Here is a 27,142-nt window from a genome sequence, read left to right on the forward strand (position 1 = left end):
AACCATTTATATGTGTACTCGTAAAAACTAAAAGTATCTTGTAAATTCGAAATGTAACCTCGGGAAGTTAAAATCATAGTACTTAGTAATGTAACTACTGTTAATGTATTACTTAAAACTTAAACTTACTTATAGCATCTGGTTATTTCCATTTGAAACTTGTTTTAGTTGTGTGCAATAAATAAAATAAATGTTTATTTCAGTAATACAATTAACTTTACATTAACAGTGGATGGTACCTCCTATTAAGCTTATCAAGCCGTTGTCAGGAGGCACCGCTCTTCCATAGCTATAAATGCATATTTAACATTTTTAACTTATACTTAATTTAGCATTTAATTTTTACATTTCCAAACATGGTGACAACAAAACAAACAATTTTTTTTAACAATTTTCAACTGTCTTAACTTCTAATTTTAAATTTAATTTGAATCTTAAAACTTATGTGTGCATTTGTATAAGAAAAAGTGTGTGCGTGCGCGCGCGCGCGCGCGTTTATGTGTGTGTGTGCGTGTGCGTGTGCGCGTGTGCATGTGTGGGTGTGTGTGTTAACCTGTTGCTATAGATTAGGAAAGCAGTGTTTTTAAAGCAAGTATTCTAATAGATCTTCGGTTCCCTCATACGATTTCGACTGTAGCCATTTTATTTTGATATAACTTTTTTGCAGTCTTTATAACTTTTGGTGTATATTTCTAATTCCTTATTAATTAAATTGTACAAATGGGCCGATCGTTTGCTGAATTGTCTGTTTGCAAATGTTGTATTTACTTTAGGTGCTTGTACCACAATGTCTTTCCTTCTCCTCTTCGAAATATTTAGATCACATTTTTTGGCAGCCGCCCTCCTTCTTTCTCCTTGATTATAAATTTTACACACAGCATCGTGTCAAACCAGAACACATGCTCCACAAGTCTCATGTTCACCCAATCCGACTGGAGTCGACCATTACAGTACGCTACTCTCGCGCATGTCGCGCCCTGCCGCGCTAGCTCTACAGTTTGTGGCCTTACAACTGACAGGAGAAGTCGCTCTATGAATAATAATTGGATGGTTTCGAGTTTTTCTATTTCGAATTTGAATTTTCAAGTTCGAATTTTCCTTTAAGTTTGTTCGATCATTTTAACAACAAACTAGTGGAATAGGTACTTTCCCAAACAATATATAAATAAATACGGTTAGTCTAGTTGTAAGGAAACGCGCCTCCCTTGTAGAATATCCAGGGACCAATTCTTTTCAAATTATGAAAGTAAATATCATAATGAAACAAGCATGTCAAAGACAGTTCACAATATTCTTGAAAAACTTGTGAGGTCACCGATCCGCATTGAAGTAGCGTACGTTTTCCAGTGCTATGGTGTACTGAAAGTAGTGGAATATATAAGACTTAATGATAGTAGGTGTACAAAATATTACTCACTGAAATGTTTATTGACCAGGGGACTATAAGAGCAAGTATATATAGTAGCGTAAAAGTTGTTGTTTGTGGCCAACACTCGGAACGGATAGTGCCTTGTTTTTACTGTAACATAAAAAATATTAAATTTTAAACAAAGTAACAAATAGCAAACTTGGCGAAAGGACGACCTTGTTGTACATCCCTCAACAAGATTGAGAATTACTTGAATTTTTTTAAGAAAATGTTTCTGCAAAACAAAATGGACAGCAGATTATTCTCTTTTTTTTATTCTTTCGAACAAAAATTAAATTCCAATTTTTCAGTGCGTTGAAAATTGTACAAAAATATTTTAACCTAGTACGTATATGGTTATATGCTCGATGATGTACATTATACGTGCGGCGCACTATAAGTTTCCGGAATGATAAGAAAAAAATACTATAAATGGTCAGAAATGAATTTATACTTTCTCAAAATATTCTCCGTTAGCGTTAATGCACTTTTTCATACGAATGAACCAATTTTGAAAACATTTATGCCACTCCTCCGTGACAATCTCTGAAACATACTTTTCATACTCTTCGACAGCCTCTTCAGGTGATGAAAATCGTTGACTTTTGACTTAATTTTTGGAAATAAATAAAAGTCACAAGGTGCCAGGTCAGATCTTGAGGGGCACCGCCTCTGCGCCCGCCTCCCTAAGACATAAGTTAACAAGTCCCATATGTCTGTAATATCACCAGTACTTTTACCTTTCTAAAACCAAATGCAGAAATGGTCACTGCTTGCATTTCCCTAAACGAACTCTTTCCAAGGATATCTACTGCTACTAAACATAATTTGAAAAAACACGGACAAGAAATCGCTACTAGGATATTTCAATTTACATACGCTCTACGAGAAATTAACAATTCCACAAACTTCACGACTGCACTTTATGCATAATAAACGTATGCTTTTTTCACGGTTATGCTAGTGCTGTGGGTCTATAGTACTGAAGCACCATGCCTATTTATGTGCCAAAAAAACTTCCGAATCCGAATAATAGGAAACCTTAAAGTAACAGACAGTTGCCGACCTCACTTCCAAAAGCACAATTTACAGACGCTTCTCTCAATATCTCAGAGATTTGTAACTTTGTTCGTAAAACCACAATTTTTTTAAACGCTGACAAGACATTCGAACAAAACATTTAATGCGTCACAAAAATAGATTAATGCTTCCTATATCTAAATTCACTCTACATTCGTCTAACCCATACGTCCTGCTGTTTTAAACCAAAAGACTTGTTAATAAATAAATGTTATTATGATAAATTTAATAAATTCCTAAACGGAACCTTTTAAGAGGGAGCAGAGGAAAAATTTCCTAATCTTCGATTTAATTTTAGAGGGGTATATTCACTTTAAAGTTAAAAATAAAATATTCTATGAGTAACTACACGATATCATAAAACAACAAAGTTTCCTCGATAGATAAAAATCACGAAATGACCTCTAATTTTCACATTTTTTCGATTTATCCTCGAAATGCTACAGGTTATTAGGACAAAAATTAGATAATTAATTATATTTATGCATGAACGACAACTGCCACTACGGATTTTTTTTAATCCCTTTAGTTTTAGAGTTATTCCGCTAAAACGAATTTGGTACTTTTAATGCGCAAAATTCAACATCTCCTGTCGCATGTCACGCGAACTTCAGGCATATATTTGTTTCACAAATTTGGGCGGAGCCAACGTCAAAACTTTTTTGGCATGCTCCCTCATAACAAAATGGTAAATTTAAAACAGCCTACTTACTCTCTTTCCTTGTACTTTGTTGTGCCCGAGAGGGTTCATGATGTGATCTTTCTACTATGTAACACTATATATTCCATTGTGGAATGCAAATAAATACATTGAAGTTATTTACTGGGTCATGGAGATTATAAAAAATCTTGACGTATGACAAACTTTAAAAAGCAATTTGTTAATGATGATATAAATCAAACGATGTGATTTGTATCTAATTTCATCGCACTATCACATTTGTTACATTATCTTCCATATAGCGCCACGGCTTTGATGTTTGGCGACACCGCTGGCACCCGTATAGGTGCACTTACATATCGCAAAAATTTTCACAAAACGAAAAGTGTGATTATATTACCATAAATAACGTAATAATTTATGAACAATAATACTAATAGATAAGTGATTTACGTGATAAATAAAGTTTGAGGGCTCTTTTTTCATTTATTTATAAACTTATCAGAGTTAACTTTTTATAATACCAAGTGACGGGACAACTGGTGGTAAGCGACACGCCTATCCACAACAGTTGCAGTACCATTCAGAGCTTTAAATCGCAAAGATCTTTTGGCCTCTGAAACTAATGTCTCAGGGTCGTCACCCCGAGACATTATTTGACAAGTCCCATGTGTCTGTAATTTCACCAGCACCCTCACCCTTCTAAACCCGAACAAAGTAATGCTCACATTACTGCTTGGTAGCCAAAACAGGCAAGGTGGCAGTACTTCCCTGGACGAACTCTTTCACACGGAGCTCTACTGCTACTGATTGATATCCAATGATACATAAATCGACTCATCCGAAGAACAGAGTCCGATATGATTATATAGCCAAAAGAGAATAAGTACGTTACGAGAACAATTTCGTTATTCAAACTAAGGCCTATGTAAAGGTATTTTGAGAATTTATATATCTTACTTCGTTTCGGAAAAATAAAATCGAACAAAGGTCGATCTGACATCCACGGCGAAGAAGAACGAACGAAATGTACTATGTCCTGAACAAGTAATCTTACACATACACCTTTGTTCTACGGATGAGTCGATATACTTTAATATATTGGTGAATATTGCATCTTTGTTGGTACTGATAGTATTTTTAACTCCACTGCTATTGCAATTACTACAATTACTGACATGATCAACAACAACTTTAATTCCATGACTTGTACATTGTACATTCATACAAAAAATAAAAATAGGTCGCTATAAAAGGTGATACCTCTTTGCGGTAACAAAAGAAAGCGCTGTCGTAAATACTACTCTGATGCAAGTCGCAGGGGGAGTCGTTGGGGAGGATGTTTGCATGTTTGAACACCTAAAAAGTCTCAGATAGTATAACAAAAACTTAAAAAACTAACAAAAACTTTAAAGTGTATTTTGGTAAAATCGTGTTTTGAAAAAGTCATGGAACAAAACTTGTATTTATGATGTTAGTAATACTGTCTCATATCTTTCTACATTAGTTTTGATTGAAATGAACTGGCCACCACTTACATAAACAATATTTAAAAAGTAATTACAACATTTGAAAATGGAACTCTTTGACTGTAGAATACAGTTTGTTTCATCTGACAGTCACTTGTTGTTACATGTGGCGTCATTTTAGATATTGGTTGTCTACATCACCATGGATTTAACTCGTGAAAATTTTCGTAGTATGATTTTCTACGACTTTAAGGGTCGTATTCCAGAACTCTACTCAATACTCAAGCCAGGACTTGAGTATTGCAGTGAGCACTGAAGATCATACTCAAGTCCTTGCCATTAGGGTCGTATTTCCAGTGCTTGAAATCATACTCAATTCTGCTCAAATCCTGACTTGAGCATTGAGTAGAGTTCTAGAATACGACCCTAAGTGTAATTTAACAGCTCAGCTGCTTTTGGCGATGAAGCATCATGCAAGACAGAAAATTGCAGAATTTAAACGCGGTCGTGTGAATCTCAGTGACGAATTTCGTGATGGTCGCCCGTCCACTACTGTGAATAACAAAAACATCGATGCTGTGCGCCGGATGATCAAAACAGACAGGGATGTGACATACCATGAGTTTTGGGCATCTTTAGGCATAGGCATGGGTCAAATACAATCAATACTACATAAACATTTGGGTGTGAATAAGCTGTGCTCTCATTGGATCCCACACAATTTGACTGAGGCTAAAAAAACGGATCACGTCTCTTGGTGCAATGCCTTGCTTACCAGATTCAACGAAGGGGCGTCAAATTTGGTGTGGGACATAGTAACAGGTGAGGAAATATGGATTTATAGTTACGATCCCAAAACAAAGAAGCAATCGAGTGTATAGGTGTTTCGAGATAAGCCGAATTCCACCGAAGTGGCGCACGTGCAAAGTGCATCTAAGCGGATGATTGCTCTTTTTTTTATAAAACTGGATACGTGGCTACTGTTGCTTTGGAGAATCGTTGTACCGTAAATTGTGATTGGTACACGACCATTTGTTTGCCGGAAATTATTGACAAAGTCCCGTAAAAATAACCGTAAACGCCGTATCATCTTGCATCACGATAATGCCAGTTCTCACACGGCCAGACAGACAAATGAATATTTGAAGGTGAACAACGTTGACCTTATAAGCCATCCCGCGTACAGTCCCGACCTGGCATCTTGTGACTGTTATTTATTTCCAAAAATTAAGAACCAGTGACGCGGTCAACGATTTTCATCACCTGAAGAGGCTGTCGAAGAGTATGAAAAATATGTTTCAGAGATTGTCACGGAGGAGTGGCATAAATGTTTTCAAAATTGGTTCATTCGTATGAAAAAGTGCATTAACGCCAACGGAGAATATTTTGAGAAACTATAAATTTATTTTTGACCATTTATAGTATTTTTTTCTTATCATTCCGGAAACTTATACTGCGCCACACGTATGTAGGTATGTCTCACAGACCACACAAATATGTCTATATTTAATCAATATATTAGATAATTTTTAAATTTAACTTTGCATACACAAAAAAAAACAAATAAAAAAATGTATAAAATATTTCAAATTCGTTGTTTTGTGTGTTATGTACTTGTTTCCTTGGTCATAACTTTGATGCTTACAGTTTGGCTCAACGCATATGAAGCTAAACTTGTTGTCTATCATAAATATACTACTTTCATTTTCCAAAGTTTTGTAAGATACCTCACTGCGACAGCCAGTTAGTTTTTCGGAGATTTTATCTCCAGATTGGATCTTTAGATCATGGTACTTATATCATGGTGTATGGTATATCATAATACATGATGGATATATATATCATTGTTGGTCAAGTGGACTACAGTCGTTGCGTATATTGGAATAGTTATTAAGCGATTTCAAAACAAGGAGGAGGTTCTCAACTGTGGACTGTGTGTTTTTTTTGTATGTATGTTACGCGATAACTCCGGTATTTGTGAACCGATTTTCATGATTCTTTTTTTGTTGGAAAGAGGGTACCTCCATAGTAGTCCCATTAAATTTTGAAGAAAATCATCTTTCTCTAAGGGTGGCTGCTCACGCATGAAGATTCATTTTCGTAAATACTGCCTAAATTTTATTATAAGCCGCAATTATTTTAATGGTTTATTTTGCTATTTTCCAATCTAAGGCGAATTTCTCTCAATGTACTTTGAATAGTGAGAACCGATTTTTATTATCTTCTCTGTCAAGTCCTGTATTGCGCACTTTCCGGTAACCGATTTCAATAAAGTTGGTAATATGTAATTCCACGTACTTTGAGGTCGGTTTTTTTAGTACTCTGTACTGAGATTATTTTAACTTTTAGACTCTAGTTTTCTACACACTAATAAAACAAGTAAACTGAGAAATAACATCGGGTATATTGGTTGAGTTTAAAATGTTATTGATTGTAATGGATTTGTTGTTGATGATGATGATGATGATGATGAAGTAAATCTAAATACTGACATTGAGATCTAAAATGGTCATCACTCGGCATTTGTCGGATTGTACATGCAGAACAATCTAACGCTGATATCAGTGGTGACCGTTTAGTAGCAGTAGAGCGCCAGTTCACCCAGAGAAATACTGCCATCTTACCTATTTCTGACGCCAAGCCGTAGTGTGAGCATTACTGCGTTCGAATGAACCAATTCATTCGTATGAAAAAGTGCATTAACGCAACGGAGAATATTTTGGGAAACAATAAATTATTTTTGTGACCATTTATACTATTTTTTTCTTATTCATTCCGAAACTTATAGTGCGCCCCACGTAGTGACTCTCCCTAGGAACCTAAGGGTCGGTACCTTAGGATATACCAGAAGTATACTATGAGCTGCATAAGTATGCCTGCGCAGGGATCATCTAAGTCAGGTCCTAACCCCAGATCAGCCCGTTTGCACGGACTTCAGCCGGTTCTCGTAAGGCTATGGCCTTAGGTGAGTTTGCAGTGCCGTGCGCCTGCACATACAGCACCCTTCCTATTTTCCAGACAGATACCGGAGCTATAGGCACGCTAACTTCCCGTCGTGCTCTGCTACGGTTGCCATCGAGCCGTCGACTCTATGCCGACTACCAAATCTCCTCTTTGGCGGTGGAGCTGTAAGACACACTCACTTCCCGACGCCGAATGAATAGCGTCTCTCCAGTTCCCAAATTCCTACGCGACTGGAGGGTCTGGCCTCACGTGTCCCGCACGTCTCCTCGTTTCAGGCCCTCAACTAAATTTAGTAGTGCTAAAACGCGCTAACCGCGCACGAGCCAGACGCCGCGGCCGCATGCCACCGGAGCAGGCAAACATGTCCGTCTCTGCAGCTCACCACAAACCCCAGCGAGTCCACCAGAGACGCCCGTGATGGCGTATCGCTATCGGAGGTCTTGGCCCGGACGCCCGCTGGACCCTGGTCTTGCCGTCGAGCCCATGGTCTCTCCGGAATATATTTTATGATACCAAGTGGTAAGCAACACGCCTCTCTATAAATGTTGCAGTGCACACTTTAAAACACAAAGTTCTGAAGGGTACTGAAAATGCGTCCTTCGCCCTGAAGCATAAGTTGTCAAGTTCCATGTGCGTATAATTTCCACAGCACCATTACCCTTCAAAATCGAAATGCAGTAATGCTCACACATTACTGTTTGACGACAGAAATAGGTAAGGTGGCAGTACTTCCCTGGACGAATTCTTTCACAAGGAGCTTTATTGTTACTAAAATCCTATCGAATCGATATATATTTATATATAGGCCTGTGGTATTTAAATATTTAGTATCAGTATACAGTATACATTATTTATAGCTATAAAGTAATCAGCACAGATAACACTGATAAGTTAGTTGTAGGGTAAAATCCAATTATTGTTAGTGAATTCTATCTGATTATTATTTTCAGGTTTCTGTTATAATTAAATATAATCGTAAAAATTATAGGGAAAATATTAGCAATAAAATATGCAACTTCTGTCTTACTTTGTAAGTCAAATAATTTTTAACCGACTTCAAAAAAGGAGGAGGTTCTGAATTCGACTGTATTTTTTGTATTAGTGTTACGCGTTTTCTCGGCGTTTGTGAACCGATTTCGATGATTCTTTTTTTGTTGGAAAGTGGATACCTCAGTATTGGTTCCATTTGAATTTGAAGAAAATATTCTACCACTAAGGGTAGCAAACTAGGGGATGAATCTGGTTTCGCGTACTTTGCGGTAACCGCTTTCAATAAAACTTTGCAAATAGGTGTAATTCCACGAACTTTCGAGGTCGGTTTTTTTTCTAAAATTTTAATTTATTATTTCGATGTTGAATTATATCCTTACACAGAACAGTTTGTGTGCACCATTACATATTATGCATACAATGATTTCCGTTCAATTCTTTAGTGTTTAATCCCACAAACTATAGTCTGTCTTTTTTGAAGACGGAGTGAAATGACAGTTCATTGTGCAAAAGTGTTGGGAGCAGCTAGTGATTGCAGTCGATAAATGTTCTATCGACTATCGACTGAATACTGGTCACGTTTATGAAATAAATAGCCGAGCTTGTTTCATTTGAATCATCCTCGACCCATTTTTCTTTTTCAATTCATCCAATTACTTTGAATTGTCAATTTTTGTAAGTTCTTGTATACTTAATCTGTATTTAGAACTATGTTTATATAAAATATAGAGGAGAAATATTTTAAAATTTTTCATTTTATTCAATATAGATAATCAAATCCGAGTCTTGTTAAAATGTATACGAAAAAAAAAAAAGATCTCGATAAGTACGTCAACTGTTCCAATAAGAATAAAAAAGGCAATAACGTAATTGGTAATCATTACAACACAGTAACATTCACAATTCACTCATTTGTTTTTGCAAAATTTTATCTTCTTTCGCAATCTATCAATAAAACTATCGACAACAACTACATAACTATATAATATTTTATGAAAACTGGCAACCCTACAAATGTCATTTTAATCCATCCTCAAAAAAGACAGAGACTAAGCTTTTTTGCAGGATGCGGCCCGCGGCGCCCTCTTCCCCGCGAACGCCCCACCATTTTGCTCCACGCAAGTACATCCATTGCGCAACTGTATGGTTGGTAAAACTATGGCACTATACTGAAAGAAAGACTATACAAAAGGTACGATGGAAACAGCTACAAAAGATTTTGTTTCTAAGTTTAAAGATATGATACCACTATCGCCACGTCACTAATATAGCTATTATCATAGATGTACCTACCACAACCATTAATAGGTCCTGGTAAGTATTTATCCCTCATTACCTACTGATATTAATCACGAGACAAACATATTATTTATCACTGGCGCAGTGACGTTTTCTACTTTGTTCTATTGCGTAAGCAACGGATAATAGATTTAGTCATAATAGCTACTGAAGTTATATTTGTCAGTTTTTACTCAGTCATGCTGTATTACTTTTACTCAATCATGCTATAATACTGCATGCTTAAGTAAAAACTTGACAAATATTCGTCCAAACTTTTGCATTGTTGCAAATACACATCATAGTTACTTAGTTAAGGATAGGATAATTACTATATTTTACTCTTTTTCTTTAACTGCATGCGTTAAAGAAAAAAGTAATCGTTGCCCCGCACTAAAGAAATCCTGTATCGCGAGTGCCATGGACATACACTAGAAATTATACCCAAACTCACGAGAGAAATAAATGTAAGCCACACATATGCATGCGCTCGATTTTGTTTTCGTATACCCCCGCGAAGTCATGTATCCCCGTTTCTTAATGAGACTAAAATGCTAAACATGTCGTCGTCGATACCATCTAGCTACGCTTCTATATGGAGTGACAAAAGATAAAAATCCTTTTTATTTCCATGAAAGTCTTATATGGACTAAAAGAGCACGCATTAGCAGGTTTTCACTCTGCATTCCAAAACATAGAGCTTCGGCATATACAGGCAGTTTCAAATACTCCACCGCAAAAATTTGGAACGATATACCGCTACCAGTGCGTTCTGCAAAATCCGTTTATACTTTCAAAATTAAACTCAGAGAGCACATTTATTACTGCAAAATACGCCTGGAGCAATTTTATTTGTATAACACAAAAATAAACATAAAATACATAGTGACAATTTTATTTTTCCGATCTAATTGAGTTATTTATATGTTCTACCTACTTTAATGCGCGTCCACATTTTATTATTTCTTTTTAATTTTATTTGTAATTTTTATTTTTAAATCGGCCACTTCAAAAAGGGTCCACTGAAAACCAGCGTTGTGGCTCCGCCGCAGTATTTGCCGAGTTGGGCCCTTTTCAGTGCAATACACGTTAAGCATAAAATCATATTGTACTTGTAACATGTGTTTGTGCTGAATAAATTTATTTTGTTTCTTTCTTTCTTTCTTTCATATATTTCAAACCTCTGCGTGGCAGACCAGCGTTACAGTTCGACCGCGGAGGCCAACATTTAACGTTACATCCTTACTCTTCTATGTTTATAAATTCATATACTCTATTACGTATATTGTAATAGAAGCAATAGAGCTCCATGTGAAACATTTCGTCCATGGAAGTACTGCCACCTTACCTATACCTGTCAGAAAATGTGAGTCTGCATTCCGGTTTTAAAAATTAAGACTGCTGGTGAAACTTTTTTCTTTTTATAAAATATAAGTGCGCATTTCACCTCCATCTCACCTGATGGAAAGTGACGATGAGGTCGACGATGGAGCACGCACACCTAAATAATACCTATGAGTGAATCGCTTTGAAAAGACCCAATTTAAAACGTATAAAATTATAAAATTCTTCATTAAAATTCTAAAATTACAAAACATATAAAATTCAGGGAACAAGTCTGCAGACAGGGAATTCTACTCCATAGCCGTTCGCCATATAAATGTGGAAGCGTAACGCTTCTTGCGAATCTTTGGAATATCCGCAATATAGGGGTAGAACCCAATCCTACGCCTAGTCCCCCGGTGATGGAAAGGGAAAGGCGGAATTAAATCATGTAATTCCATCGCACACTCTCCGTGATATATCCTGTAAAATACCGATACCGGCTCGGCAGCTTCGCCTCCACTAATTCCGAGTCAGCTATAAGCCTCTTGACACGGTTGTCAATAGAATCCAAAGTGGCCAGTTGATATGTTGCTTCATATCAACTGGCCCATCCCTAAGGCGGCAGCAGTACTCCATACACGATCTGACTTGTGCTTGGTACAGCTGAAGCAACTGTCCCGGTATAAAGTAACACCTCACCCTGGAAAGGATCCCAAGCTTCCTTGCTGCATTTTTGACCATGGATTCAATGTATCTGCCGAAGTTCAAATTGGACGACAGGTCCATTCCAAGTAGCTGGAGACAGTCTGTTATCGGTATGAATATATTACGAAAAGTTGGAGTCAGCGCAAAGGGACTCCGTCTTGTAGAGAATAGACACACCTGCGTTTTGGTAGCGTTAACTTTGACAAGATTGGCATTGCCCTAATCAGAGACTGCCTAGAGAGTCAAATCTAAATGGTTAAACATGGACTCTCGACAAGACTGGATTTCAACTCCACTGACCCTTGCATTGGTCAAGTACCTATCTACAACTGTGCTGTCATCAGCATACGCAAAGGTACCTGGAATTAACATATCATTAATAAGTAGCAGAAAGAGTGTTGCAGGTAGTACGGAACCCTGAGGAACTCCGGCCATCTATCGCCATATGTTCGGAAGAGTAGCCTTCTAAGACCACTCGAATCGAATGTTCGCTTAAGAAATCCGACATCCAATTGCAAAGGTTAGTGAGAATCCCACAAGAGGGAAGGTTACTTAAAAGGCTTGCATGCTAGACCCTGTCAAAGGCTTTACAAATGTCCAAAGACACTGCAAATGCTTCGCCTTGCTTTTCTAGAGCCTTGCTCCATATGTGACAGGATTCCCAGTAGATCGCCCTCGTCGGAATCCGTACTGGTGATCACTGAGGAGGTCGTTGTCTTCAAGGTACGATAGGCGACGGTTGTTGAGTACACGTTCCATAGTCTTGCAGAGTATGGAAGTGACTGAGATAGGTCTATAGTTGACAGGGTCAGCTCTACTTCCCTTTTTTGGCACAGGTTGCACGTTTGCAAGCTTCCACGACCTGGGAACTACACCAGTCTCAAGTGAGAGGCGTGTGAGAACAGGAGACAACTCAGGCGCACAGTTACGCAGGACTATTGCTGGAATTCCATTAGGCCCGCTAATTTTGTTCACGTCTAGATTTCGCAGAGTTCTATCTCTATCTCTATATAGTATCTCTTTTTGGCGTATGCGAACTGGCGCCATAATGCAGCTAGCCTGAGGTAAAGTAGTAGGTAGGTTCCCTGCGACATCCAGACGCGAACTCTCTGCAAAGAGTGAGGGTAAAGAGATTCGCCTTCTCTTCCGCAGTATGAGCCAGCGAGCCATGCGGCCTCAGTAGAGGTGGCAAAGATGAGCGACAAAAGTTAAATTCGACCGCTTTGGCCAGGGACCAAAAGGCTATGCGGCACGCATGGTCGAAATCGGCTCTACTTAACACGCTTTTGCACTTCTTTTTTTTTATTTAAGGAAACAAACAGTCATCAACAGACAGATAATAAATCAAAATTGATACACATATGGACCTAGAGTTCTATTAACAAAAAATAAAACAAGAAAATGAGTGAAACAACATACTTTAAACTCCTTGCACGAAGTGTCATAATTAACGTACTCTGCACCAGTCCGATAACAAAGGCTCTTGATAAACCTTGTCCGCACTTTTTCTAAAGCATCAACATGTACTTTATAACGAGGGTTCCAAACTATACTTCCAAATTCTAAAATACTTCTCACAAACGACGAATAGTAAGTAAGTAATAAGAGCGTTACAGAAATGCTGAGAGACACGTAAAATAAAACCCAACAGTTTAAAGGATTTTGAAATAACATTTTCGATATGAGAATTAAAATTTAATTTAGTGTCAAGGATAATACCAAGATCTCTAATCTGATTAACGCGTTTGATTATGGTGCCATTAAAAGTATAATTAAATAGAAAGGATTGCTTTTTTTTGTAAAGGTACTGATATGACATTTGGAAGGCTTGAGGTGTAGTTCGTTGTTAGCACAGTATGTCGAAAATTCACCAAGATCTCTTTGCGAATCAAGAGAATCAATGTTTCCAGTAATCATTTTAAAGATTTTGGTATCGTCGGCGTAGACTAAGTGATGATAATTAACAAAAATGCTATTGTAATCATTAATGTAAAATGTGAAAAGCAACGGATCAAGATGGGAACCTTGCGGGACGCCAGATGGAATATCATAAAAATCTGAAATTTTAATTAATTAATTTTCGCCTTTAAGGGATACCGTCTGAATACGTTTTTCTGTGTAGGAATTTAGCCATCGTAGAAGACCTCCGTGTATACCTCGCTTCAAGAGTTTATGTAGGAGTATATTGTGATTTATTTTATCAAAGGCCTTAGAGAAGTCGGTATACACGGCATCGCCAAGATTACCGGTTGTCTCAACACCACGGCCACGAAAAAAGCCATGTTGCTGTGGGGAGACATGACGCAAGAAAACAGTGGATAAATAAAGAGTTACAATTTTTCTAAAATCTTACCGAATACACAGAGCTTTGATATAGGTCTGTAATTCCTAACATCATGTTTCGAGCCAGACTTATATATAATTTATATATATATATATATATAATATATTTATATACAATTGGGTAACCAAGGCTTGTTTCCATAAATTAAGAAAACACCATTCGGACAATGAATTATTGTAAATGATAGTCAAAGGAGCAGCCAATTCATCAGCACACTTAGAAATTAAAATGGGATAAATATTATCCATTCCTGGCACCTTTGTTAGTGTCAATACATTTAAAATGTTTAAGAACAGTACTATGCAATATACTGAATTATGAAATGGAAACTGGGGTATCGACTGGAGGAGAAGCACCTAAATTAAAGGTTGAATCACAACCTCTTTCGAAGATTGTATCAAAATAATCATTGAAAAAATTCGCAATAGTTTGACAGTCGCTTTAATAGCCGATTTCATAGGTTGTAGTTTGGAGAATTTGGAATTGATAAAATTCCAAAATAATTTGGGAGACTTGTTAATTGCAATTTCAGAATTATGAGTGTAATTTTTTATAGCACCTCGATTCCATAGCTTTTTCTTCTGCACGCAGACGACTAAAGGTTAGGTAATCCAACTGGTTACCATATACTTTCCACCTGGCATGAACTTTTATTTTTTATTACTCAACGCAATTAAACTGCGTGTGTACCACGGCGGCTTCCCTGTGTTATGAATGATTTTACATTCAGGAACATATTTAAGTAACATAGTATTAAAAATCGAATAAAAATAAGAAACTGATTGCTCTGTGTTCATCAAATATTCCTGTCGGTATCATAGCATGATAAATAAATTTCAAAAATCTAATTTTTTTTCTAATTGTAAACTAAGATCTAAGCATTTATGGTAAGGATCGAGACGAGTAAGAGGCACAGTACACTCAGAAATTAAACAAGTTTTATTAGAAAAAACTACATCTAAAACTCGGTTATTAAAATTGTAACAAGATTTAAATTGCTTTAAATCCGTCAAGTTCATAGAGTGTGTTTCATAGTCGAAGCAAGTTTATCGGAATTTGTAATAATATTTAAATATTTTTGAACACGTACAGGCATCCACGTGGCAAGAAATATTAAAATCTCCTAAAATTAAGAAAATGTCATTCGGATTAGAAATTATTAGGTCGGAAGTGCTATCAGGAAACAATTGCAAAGAATTAAAATGATCATATTTATGGGGTAAATATATGCAAGCACCATGCAATATTGTAACAGAAGATGGAGATGACGGGGGCGGGTGCAGGTAGCGGGCGGCCTTATTAAAAGCTTTCTTCAAATTCTGCGTACTCGGAGATTTGCCCAAGCTTGGTACGCGGACTGTTTATGTGCTTTAGCACAAGTACAATCAGCGTTAAACCATGGACGAGGTTGAGGTCCATTGGGTAGAACAGAGTATGGTATGTAATACTCCATACCCAAACGCAAGACCTCGACTACAGCATCAACACAGCTCGACGAGTCTCCTGAAGTAAAGCACGCCTGCCAGGGACACGACGCAAAGAAGAGTAGAGTTATAGCTCGGAGTGGCACTGCAACTGTTTTGAGTAGGTGTATCGCTTGCCACTTGGCGGACGACTTGTTTGTTCCGTCACTTGATATCATAAAAATCTTAAATCAACAATATTTGTAAGAAAACAGAAAAGGGACGAATAAGACCTGGGTGCTTGGTGGCAAAACTAGTTATAATGGCAGTAGGTACTTCGCCTGGATAAACTATTTCACAAGGAGCTCTACCCTGCTACAAGAAAGCTACGCCTTTTTTTGTTTTCGTGGGAATATGCTTTATATATATACCTTCGAGTCCACGGAGCCTCAGTTGAAATTTTATTATGTTGGCTAACAAATAAAAACTAAATACTGAACACACTGAGATAATAAAATAACTTAAAGATAACTTACGTCTTCTAGGGGCATCATCAAAAGTGAAAGTAACTCCCAAATCCGCAGCATTTTCAATGTCAGTTGGAATTTTTATCTTCCCAATGCTAAACCTATGGAAAATACCTAAATCCACCCTAGATTGATTGATGTAGATTCCATCAGGTTTAGTGATTAGTTCAACTGTAGAGCAATTGTTTTTATTTAACCCATTGCTCGAGTAGTGGTACACCTGGTACCATTTTCCGTAGAACTGAAAATAATTACAACGTCGTCAGTAATTGTACAAATTAAAATAATATAAATGTTAAAGTACAGTACTATATGCTAGTCAATAGTCTGATGACTACAACTGTAATCATTCTAAATGAGGATTATAATTATGCTAGAGGTTACAGCCGAGGTTACATATATTTGTACATTAGTTTTGATTATAATGACCCACCCTGCCGACCCTTAGGGTATACGAGAAGGTTATAGTGCTATAACCTGTGCGCGCACAGGAACCTTCTAAGTTCAGGTTCTGACCCCAGATCAGCCAGTGTACAGGATTGTCACAAACCTCTGACACTTGACTTCATCCGGTTCTTCGAGAGGCTAGTGTCTCGGGTGAGCCGCCTTGGGTGTACGTACAGTACACTCCCTATTTTCGAGATAGGTACCGGAGCTGTAGGCATGCTCACTTCCCGTTGCGCATTGCACAACTAGCGGTTGTCACCGCTAATGCGTCGACTCTAAGTCCACTACCAAATCTCATTGGTGGCGGAGATGTAAGCCACGCTCAATTCCCGACGCCGAAAAACGACGTCTCTCCAGTTCTCAATAACCTAAGCGGCTGGAGGGACCGGAGGGTATCTAGCTTATTCTCTACTAGCTCCCCGGGCCAGTACCGGAGATGCCAGTCACTAACTATGTCCTGCGACAATGTCCGGACATAGCTTCCAACTTAAAGGGCAACTCACGTGCCCCGCGCATCTCCTCGCTTCAGGCCCTCAGCTAGACCGCTACGAAGACGCGCTAACTGGTCACGAGACAGACTCCCCGGCCACACCCAACCGGGGCAGACAAACGTGTCCGTCTCAACTAACCACAGCTAACCACAAACCCCAGCGAGTCCATTCCCAAGTCTGGGTATACCAGAGACGCCCGCAAAGGCGTATCACTGGCGGAGGGCTTGACCTTGGGCTTGGGCTGGTCTTGTCGTTGAGCCCGTAGTCTCTCCCGAAAAACACTATATCTCGGGTCGATGGATAGGGACAAAGTTAGAGGTTACAATTTGAAAAAAAAAATTAACAAGTTAAAAAGTACGATTAAATAGGATTTACAACTCGCAATGTGATTTTTTAATGGTATTACCAAAGCCAACCGAAAATCCTCTTGGAGAGTGACATTTTCCGGACAGTTTCCTGGCAAAGTAAAATATCCTTGAACACTACAAATACCAAATAACAGAAACACAAAATGTAACATTTTTGTTCTTGAACAGAATGAGCGACTATCTTTCTTACTGTCCAAGTTAAATATGCTACAGAATTATAAGCATATTTGTTAAAAGCTAAAGGGTTATCACGGAACACAAACATAAGTGACAGATAGGTTGAGTCAAAACAAACAATATTTCTGAGAATGAAAGGAGGAAAAAATAATAAGCCAGTTCCCAGAAAGCTTGACCGCCAAAAGCTGAAACTAAACTTGAGGACTTTGCTAAGGGCGGTGCATTTATAAGCTGAAATAGCTAAGTACCACAATTAAGTTAATAAATATACAGCTAAATTCACTAAATACCAACTTTGACCTCAAATTACTATGCTATAATATATTTTGTCCTATCAAAATGGATAAAAACTTTGCTGCGGCTAACTGTGTTTTACTAAGATGCCATACAAACGAAATGCCTCCATACCACGAGTTTAGAAATTGGATTTTGAGTGGTAAAGAATACCTATATAACCCAGTCAAAGTGGGCAAAAGCATGATAAAAACCATTACGATGAAATCTTTTCGGAAAATAAGACAATGGACAATAAAAGTTAAAATATCTTTTAAGTAATTGTAACTGATATTGTAAAGCATAATATTTTCATTATTATAAACAATAACATGACAAATTCCGAGTAACTGACGGTGTCAAATACGATTAGCAATGAAAAAAGATCACACATCTCTTGAACTCTACAGCCGTAAAGACGTGTTCATATGTTCGATAAAAATAATTCATTAAAATACATCATGAAATGACATAAGTAAGTACGTAACAAACTAACCACAGACGTCAAAATGTATACTGGCGCCATCATAAAGAAGTCCTAAATTCTAAATGTTTTATCAGTTGTAGAGCTCAAAAAATCACATGTGAATCTACAGACCACAGTACGTTAATTTTTACAAGATTTCAATTTAACACTGTGAAATTTACTATGAGAAAGGTCCAAAGCGATTAGGTATTAACTAGACATTAATTTTACTGAAGTTCTTTTACAGTCCTGACCCGATATCTCTGGTCGATAAATCTAAATATACCTAAAGGAAGTTCGAATTATAGGAAACTGTACGCCACACGAGTTGAATTGCGACAATTTTCTATATAAAACGACTTTAGCTGGGGTCGGGGCATTGGATAATTATCGCGTGGGATGCTCTTGGATATCATTCGAAACTTTAGAGTCTCGCTGGATACTTGTTTTACACATAATTGCAACTATGCTCTTGTTTATTTTGGCTTGTGTTATTGCTAGTTCTTTCGCAGCTGAATTTACTTTGCCGGGGAAATGTCCGAATGTAACTTTACAGGACAATTTCGATTTTTCTAAAGTGAGTGTATATTTTTAATTCTTTTAAAAACCTTACCGTTTAAATTTAATTTTGTAATGGAATTGTATCTAGTATCGTATCGTACAAACGTATCTTCGGTGTCAAACCAAACCCTGCAAGTCCCTGCACTGTGTTTTACAATTTCGTTACAACAAGAATCTTCCGGCTGTTATCAAGACAAAACAAATTAATCAGTATTATTATACATTTATTTGCTAAGCATAATTGTAAAGTCTACACAGAATTTTTTAATATCTGATTACAAAGTAGGTTAAATGTATCTTGTTATGTCAGTAACCTGAAAAGTAACAAAAACAGCGAAAAATCATTTTTTCATTATTCCGTCTTTCGTCGCTATTATTAATATTACAGTGCATTAGTTTGACAAGGTAGGTACTACGATTGTAATAAACTCAATGATACGTTTGACGTATTTTAATTTGTTTTGCTAACAAATTCTTTTTTATTTGACTTCCAAACCATTTCTCTGTGGCATCACCTAATGCTTTACCTGTATATACTAAAATCTTATATATATGTTTTCAAACCAGAAAGGGATAATTTCACAATGATCTGCTAATATCATCATTTAGTTCTTCTTCATCATTTAGTTAAATAATGTTCAATGATAGTTTGCAGGCACTTGGTACACTACATCAGTTTTTGCTAGTGATGGTCGTATTACTTACGATTGCGCAGTCATGGTAATCAATGAAGACAATGTGGGCTACACCCTGAAGGAAAGTTACGTGGAGCTAGACGATAGTGGTGAAAGAATTGAGAAATCGTATTTCGCAAGAGTGGACCCTACTTTTGACGCTGAAGATAGCGCCAAATTTATTGTTAGCCACGAGGATGGTGGTAAGTCCTTACTAAAGATCCAATACCATAATTGATCATCCCAAAGATTCAGTGGTAAGCTTCTTAGAGGTTGGAAAAGTTTCTCGATTACCGTTAAGACCAATAAAGAAAACAAACTTTTCCAAATTGGTTCTTCTTGTGTGGATGCTGAGTTCCCATCGGTGTTAATTGTATTGCTCTGGTGCTCATAATATATGTATATCGTTCCCTAGTCAACTAATAATTTATTATTGTAACAAAGAACGATCAACACAATAAATTCCTTCGCTCTAACTTGACTCTAACCAGTGATTGTTGCCATGCCGGAGCCACCGCTCTTGCCAACAGAGCTACAGACTTTTTGCATTGGGTTTGAATGGCTTTTTTATCTGTAAAACAATAAAAAATTCGTAAGATCACGTGACTCAGCCTGTAGCTTAATTGGTATTAGTATAGCTGGCCCCGGCATGGCAACAGTCACTGGTTAAAGTTAAGTCAGATTGAAGGAATTTTTCTTTTTCGTTGTTCGATCTTTGTATTAATTATAATAACAAAACAGTGGAGTGTTTTCACAAAAAATATATGAATATCATGACAGTAAGGCATCATGATATTCAATCAATAAATATTTCAAATAATTTATCTACATCATTATCCATTAATCTTGTTAACGGTTAGTAACCGGCGTTCCAACATTGTTGGTTCGAGAGGCACCATGTCCGATCGGCCAAACTAGACCACACTTTATCCTGCATTTCTTCATTCTCTCTTTTATATTCTCTCAATTTTTTTTAATTTTTTTTTTATTTATCGGCTATCTTACAGAATAAAAAATTAAATAACAATGAAAAGCTACTTATAGGTCTTCACCGATAGACACACATTAAGATGACATTCATTATCATTAATTATAACCACATAACTAGTAACTATACTACTACACTATGCCTTAACAAATTCGCAACACTTAGGGCGCGTTCCCATTATGTGACGACAACAGATAGTCGTGCAGTTTAAAGTGTCGTGACTTGTATATTTAATTTAATTTGTTCACACATAGAACACGATTACTTTCTTGACGTTACGGCGACAGACTGTCGTGACAATGGGATCAGCTAGAATGATAGTCATGTGTCAGTAAATAAAACGTCACGATAAAAATGTGCCAACAGATAATCGCAGCTTCTAACGATACTGTCGTGCAAACGACAAAGCGGCTGCCGTGAACCGATAAATTGTCGTCATGATCTAGTGGAAACGACCAACGATAAATAAAACGTTACGACATAATGGAAACGCGCCCTTAGTAATTACCTACTCGCCAAAAAACAAACTACTAATACTGCCGTCCGCCTAAACACAGCTAAGTGACAAAATTTTTTTTTTTGAGATATCGTAAACAAAAACCATAACTCAGTTTTAGAATGTTGAAATTGTTTAATGATATTTCAGCTATGCATCGTTAGGGCAAGTTCCGATAAGTCGTATACATTAACTAATTTTAACTGTTTTTAAGAACAATATTAAGAGTTAAGATAATTTTGTAAGTAAGAACAGAATTAAGATAATTTTGTGCTCTATCGTTTCCTATTTAAAAAGGGTATTTGACAATTTGTTACCTAGCCGCGTTTTAGTTATTGGACGACCGAATACCGATGCAACACTAGTTTTAAAAAGATAAATATCAATCTACTTGGACAACAGATTAAAACTGTTACTCACACGCAAGAGACATTCATTTACATGCATTTAGTAAGTCTTCATAAATTTATACCATTTATATCTTCTAGTTCTTGTTTACGTCACCAATTTTTAAGTGTTTTGTTTATCGCTGATATCGCTGATATCCATCTCTTATTAGATATCCATACCAAAGGCCAGTTTGTCATTTATACATTTATCGTTTACATGGCACCAGACCAAAAGCATTCAATTATGACTTTTAGCAAGTTATCTGTATTTTTTACGATATGAATGACGTAGCCGTGGTGATCTATTCTAATGGTTTGATTTATTACCGCCTCTGAAGCAGAAGCCGTGAGTTTGAATCCGGGCTTGTTCTCTGAGTTCCTCTGAGTTCTTTTTTATAAAATATAAGTGAGCATTTGACTTCCATCTCACCTGATGGAAAGTGACGATAAGGTCGACGATGCACACCTAAATAATGCTTATTCGCTTTCGCTTTAAAAAGGCCCAAGTTATAACGTTCAGGGAAAACGTCTGCAGGCAGGGAATTCCACTCCACCGCTGTTCGCTACATAAATGAGGAAGTCTAATAAGAATCTTTGTAATATTTACAACATAGGGGTGGAACCCACTCCTCCACTATTCCCCCGGTGATGGATAAGGGAAGGCGGAATCAAATCGTGTAATTACATTGCACTCTCCGTGATATATCCTGTAAAATACCGATGAGCTTTACGGCAGAGTTCAAGGCTCTGCAGCTTCACCTCCATTAATTCTAAGTCACCTATAAGCCTCTTGGCACGGTTGTCAATTGAATCCAAAGTGGCCAGATGGTATATAGCAGAGCCATCCAAGGCTGGCAGTAGTACTCCATGAACGACCGGACTTGTACTTGGTATAGCTGAAGCAACTGTCCCTTATGCTGATTTTGATTAAAATCGCAATCGAACCGATCGGGTAGTCTCGAAATTAGATGGGTTTCCGAGCGAGAAGATGAACCTGATTCCTACTATATCTTTCTCATTTGTGTGTTAAATCAACTACTGTTCCGATTTGAAATGTCAAAAGTTTCCGTTCGGCCAGTTGTGAACCGCAATTATGCGCCTCGACTATAATAATAACTTCACTGATAGCCATTACAAATAGTATAGAAATAATATAGTAATTATTAGTTATTGATTGATTGCTGACCAGTCAGGCAACATCCAGACCCCACATAAGGATTTAACCTGTGTTAGCATACAGTACCGTTGCCGCCGCGGCGGGCAAGCATCAATCGAAATTTTATCAGCAAATGGCTTACAGGTAAACTAAAAGGAACTCTGTAGTCCCAAAACATTTATTTGGGACCCAGAAAGGAATAAAATATGAGAAAGATGTTCAAAGTGTTAGTACAGTTTATAGAAGACTTAAACTATGTTAGATAAATAAGTCTCAGTGTGTATCAAGAAAGTGTAGAGTGTGTGACTCGGAGGAGACACAGCTTCCGATCGGGAGAGGCAATCAAAATCAAGCTGCCGGTGTAAAGTAACGTCTTGCCCTGGAAAGGATGCCAAGCTTTATCCCTGCATTTTACTATATGAGGTTTTCGGAACTTATGTGCGAAATGTAATTTGAAATTTACCATGAGCTTTTCGGTGAACGAAAACATCGTGACTAAACCTGCACGTCGAAGAAGGTTCACAACATTCGGAAAACGTGTGAAGACCCCAACCTGCATTACGGCCTGAAAGGAGAATCGTGCCCAGCAGTGGGACATATAAATAGAAAAGCAGGGTTGATGATGATTATAAATGTAATTGGATGCTGATAGGATAAAATTTACGATGATTAGTTTAACATTAATGGTTGGTTCAACAAGTGTCCATTGTCGTTCAGCGAGGCAATGCTGCCTGTATAATGGGCACTTTTGAGCCTGACACGATACGGGGCGGGATTTTGTTTAGGTTAGATTAGTTTTTTAAGTTAAAAATCTCTTGCAAATCCCAGTTTTTTTATTATTTTAGTACCTATTGACGAAGCCCAGTGCTGATCACTTTAACTAGAAATATCAATGTAACATTTGTATAAAGATGGTATAAATTATTAATTGACTATTTTAAATTTTTATTGAATTGATATTCAATTATTTTTTGTGATATTACTCCACTAGTTTGTTATAATTATTAATACAAAGATCGAACACTCAGACAAAATTCCTTCGATCCGGTGGAATTCGAACCGACGTCTTCTAGCATGTGCCAAACGCTATACCAACTAAGCAATTAATTGAGTAATTTATTATTCATCTAAAACTATTAATCTAAAAAAAATTAATTGACTAATTTAATAAAACACGTCATACCATTTAACATTAAGTTTGTGACATTTCCTAAATAAACTCCGTTTTTATATTTCAGATAAAGTACTGCAGTTCCCGTTCGCCATTTTATCTACTGATTATGATACTTATGCTGTTGCTTACACCTGCCAATCTCACAAAAAAAGAATTAAGATGCATTACGGTAAGGTTCATTGTATGTTGCAACGTTGAAATATCAGTTATTCGAATTTTACAGAAGTTGTCTATTGCATTGTTCACCTATAATCATTGACTTACAATTATATGGACGTCGGGTCCGCGCTAAAAAGTGTCCGCACTTGTAAGGCGCTAAAATCGTATACAGAGCGCGACACTCCGCTTTAGTCTTCATTTGTTCTACGGACAGCGCGATACTGCGATGACATAACAATTTAAATTTCGAATAGGTTGACTTGGGACATTTTTTTCGTGGTTTTTGTATTAGACCCGTCGTCCATGTATTTGTAAGTCAATGCCTATAATGTATTATTTGACATAACATTTTTGTCACTCATCAGTATCATTACTAAATTATACCTTACCTGTGCAGTAATAAGCTACATATTCGGTTAACGTTATGCAATATCAGTCTGCATTTAGAATTATTGGATGAACGACGAAATTTGAATGAAATAATTAATTTCCGTAAAACTCGAATAACTTCCCTACTATACAGGGTATAATCATTAAGTGATATTTTTAAAAAGTTATTGATGTCGATTTACTCATTAGGTAACGTACGTACTTTCGATATCAGTTTTAAAGCTTTTTGATATCTCTTATATTTATGGAATAATCGCCTGGACACCCTTACCATTACACCCTGCATGTTGCACCTCCGGTGAAACAGTGACTTAATATATGATTCCACTGTTGTGCATAAACCTCCTTTCAGTATAGGAGGGCTTGGGCTTTAGTTCCTTCGCGAGCCCTGTGCGGATTAGCAACTTCACACACATCTTTAAAATTGCTTTACAGATGTGTGCAGGTTTTCTTGCGATGTTTTCTTTAATGAGTTCGATATTACCTAAGCTCGAATTAAAAATTTTCTAGTAGTAATACGGTTCATTTTGCTCAGAACCGATTCATTGAAAAACAAATACAAATATCAACAAGTCCATTTCCCGCGCCACAGGCGCTTTTTTATCCAGCTCGCTCCCCACTTGAAACGTTGGCGCGAGAACGCTGTCGTACATAGTACCAAATGTGATCACTGATGGTACCTCTTGTCAGCTAAAATATGGTTGGCCAACATTTGACACCAGGTATTTGCTGTCATAGTTGTTGTCACACATTATACGAACCAGTTATCACTATATTATAATTGTTATAACTGATAATTTATTTAGTTATACTATAACACTATGTTCACGAATTATCTGGTGAAATTTCAGACCCCTCCTATATGTACATACAAATGCAATTAATACGTATTAACTGTTTCATATCGACAAGATCTTTATCTATAAATTGTAATCCAAGCATATTAAACCAATCTTATAACACTTATTGATGAGTACATATAAATTGCATGGTCTAAAACCGAATAATCCTGCATCATAAATTTTTGTTTTGTTTGCACTGATATATACAAACATTCATGTTATATCAAGATAGTGGATCAGACCACTTTCTTTTATAATGAACATTGAAGTAATATTGTATACATATCGAGTTCTTAGGCGATTAAAACCATTTTTCGAATCTGTCAGCTCAGAGCGGACCGTCATGATCATGGGACCAGTAAAGGGCCTGAAACGTTGAATTTGTTTCATAAATCATATTTATGCGATCTGAAAAAAAAATTTTTTTAATACAGTTGCTGAAAACGTGGTATTTTTCGTACTACAAATCGTGCCGAAATTTGGATTTTTCGCACTAGCGCTTTTTACTTTCTCATTCTTTTTTTAAATTTACTGTTGTTTCAACTCTTAAACATAGAACGAAAGAGGTTGTATATTTATTTAATATTTATGTGCTTTGTGACGTAAGTCATTCGTCATTAAAACTTATATTTAGTTACAAACATCTTATTTGTGTAAATTGCATAGGTGTTTTATAAAACAATGGGTTACATTTAAAAATACTAAAATATTTTCCATAAAGATGGCTGATTGAGTATTAACATTGACCGGGGAGGTGAGTATTACGCGAGACCGCTACGCGCCGCGCCACCAAAATAGTGATTTTAATGTGGCTGAATACTGGTTGCCATTGTACTCTGAATTTTTATCAGACAAAGAAATAAAAAAAGTTATTTTTTTAAATACTGTTTTATTTTACTTTCAACATAGTTTTTTCGCAAATGTATTAAAAAACGTCGTTTCTTAAAGTCTTAACGTTCGTTTAATGAAAAACGTTTCAATTCAACTGTGTTTCTTTTGTGTGTATCTGACGCGATAATTTGTGAACCGATTTTCGATAATTCTTTTTTGTTGGAAAGAGGGTACCTCTATAGTGGTCTCATCAAAATTTGAAGAAAATATTCCACCTCTAATTGTGGGGACGAATGACTTTTGAGGTCGACTTTTTTAGTACTCTGGGGGTCGTATTCCAAAACTCTACTCAATACTCAAGTCAGGACTTGAGTATTGCAGTGAGCACTGAAAATCATACTCAAGTCCTTGCCATTAGGATCGTATTTCCAGTGCTTGAAATCATACTCAAGTCTGCTCAAATCGAATTGTGAAAGGTTCGTCCAAAGAAGTACCTCCTTACCTATGTCTGCCGCCAGTAATGTGAACATTGCTGCGTTTTGGTTTTAGGGGTAAATTTGCTGGTGAAACAGGTACATGAGACTTTACAACTTATGTCTCAAGATGACGGGTGCAGTGGCAGTGCCCCTCAGATCTTTTCGATTTAAAGCTCTAAGCGGCATGGCAACTGTTATGGACAGGCGTGTTGCTTACCACCAAGCCTACGACACGCTCGTCCCGTCACTTGGTACCATAAAAAAATATACTTGAAACTAAGATTCAGCATTAAAAAATATTCTTATTTTTTTTATTTTGTTTCTAATGTGTTATTTTTTCTTTTCTAATTCAGTATACGCTTGGATCCTGTCTCGCCAGAAGGAAAAACTAAAAGAAAATGCTCAAAATATAGTCGAAGAAATTATTTCTCAACATACCGATTTGGCTGCTAACCGTGAATTCTTTGTTAATAAAGATTTTGGTACAGGCTGTACGTCTACTCAAAAATCTCCTCAAGAAACTTTTACTAACAATTTCTGGTGATTGTAATATTCCTATAAAATTTATATAGTCATTTTATTTATTTGGTGTTTTTCTTTATTTACCTTTTTCTTGACCACCTCTTCAT

General features: G+C 36.8%; 2 protein-coding genes across 2 annotated transcripts in view; one reads left to right on the plus strand and one right to left on the minus strand.

Moving 5' to 3' along the window:
- LOC113240279 (insecticyanin-A-like) overlaps nucleotides 1-17,636 on the minus strand; it is a 19,291-nt gene extending 1,655 nt beyond the window's left edge. The window contains exons 1-3 of the mRNA XM_026477539.1: nucleotides 17,500-17,636; nucleotides 16,165-16,396; nucleotides 1,418-1,519 (exon numbers count right to left, since the gene is read on the minus strand). Of these exons, the coding sequence (XP_026333324.1) occupies nucleotides 1,418-1,519; nucleotides 16,165-16,396; nucleotides 17,500-17,613 (448 nt within the window). The 5' untranslated portion in view covers nucleotides 17,614-17,636. The remainder of the gene's footprint in view (nucleotides 1-1,417; nucleotides 1,520-16,164; nucleotides 16,397-17,499) is intronic.
- A 975-nt stretch (nucleotides 17,637-18,611) lies between these two features.
- LOC113240296 (lopap-like) lies at nucleotides 18,612-27,072 on the plus strand. The gene is made up of 4 exons (XM_026477563.1): nucleotides 18,612-18,954; nucleotides 19,587-19,815; nucleotides 23,880-23,984; nucleotides 26,867-27,072. The coding sequence occupies exons 1-4, from the start codon at nucleotides 18,844-18,846 to the stop codon at nucleotides 27,055-27,057; spliced, it is 636 nt and encodes a 211-aa protein (XP_026333348.1). The 5' UTR covers nucleotides 18,612-18,843; the 3' UTR covers nucleotides 27,058-27,072.
- Nucleotides 27,073-27,142: the final 70 nt, after the last annotated feature.

This window comes from Hyposmocoma kahamanoa, unplaced genomic scaffold (genome assembly GCF_003589595.1).
Source record: "Hyposmocoma kahamanoa isolate Upper Pololo Valley unplaced genomic scaffold, ASM358959v1 129, whole genome shotgun sequence".
In the NCBI taxonomy this organism is placed as follows: Eukaryota; Metazoa; Arthropoda; class Insecta; order Lepidoptera; family Cosmopterigidae; genus Hyposmocoma; species Hyposmocoma kahamanoa.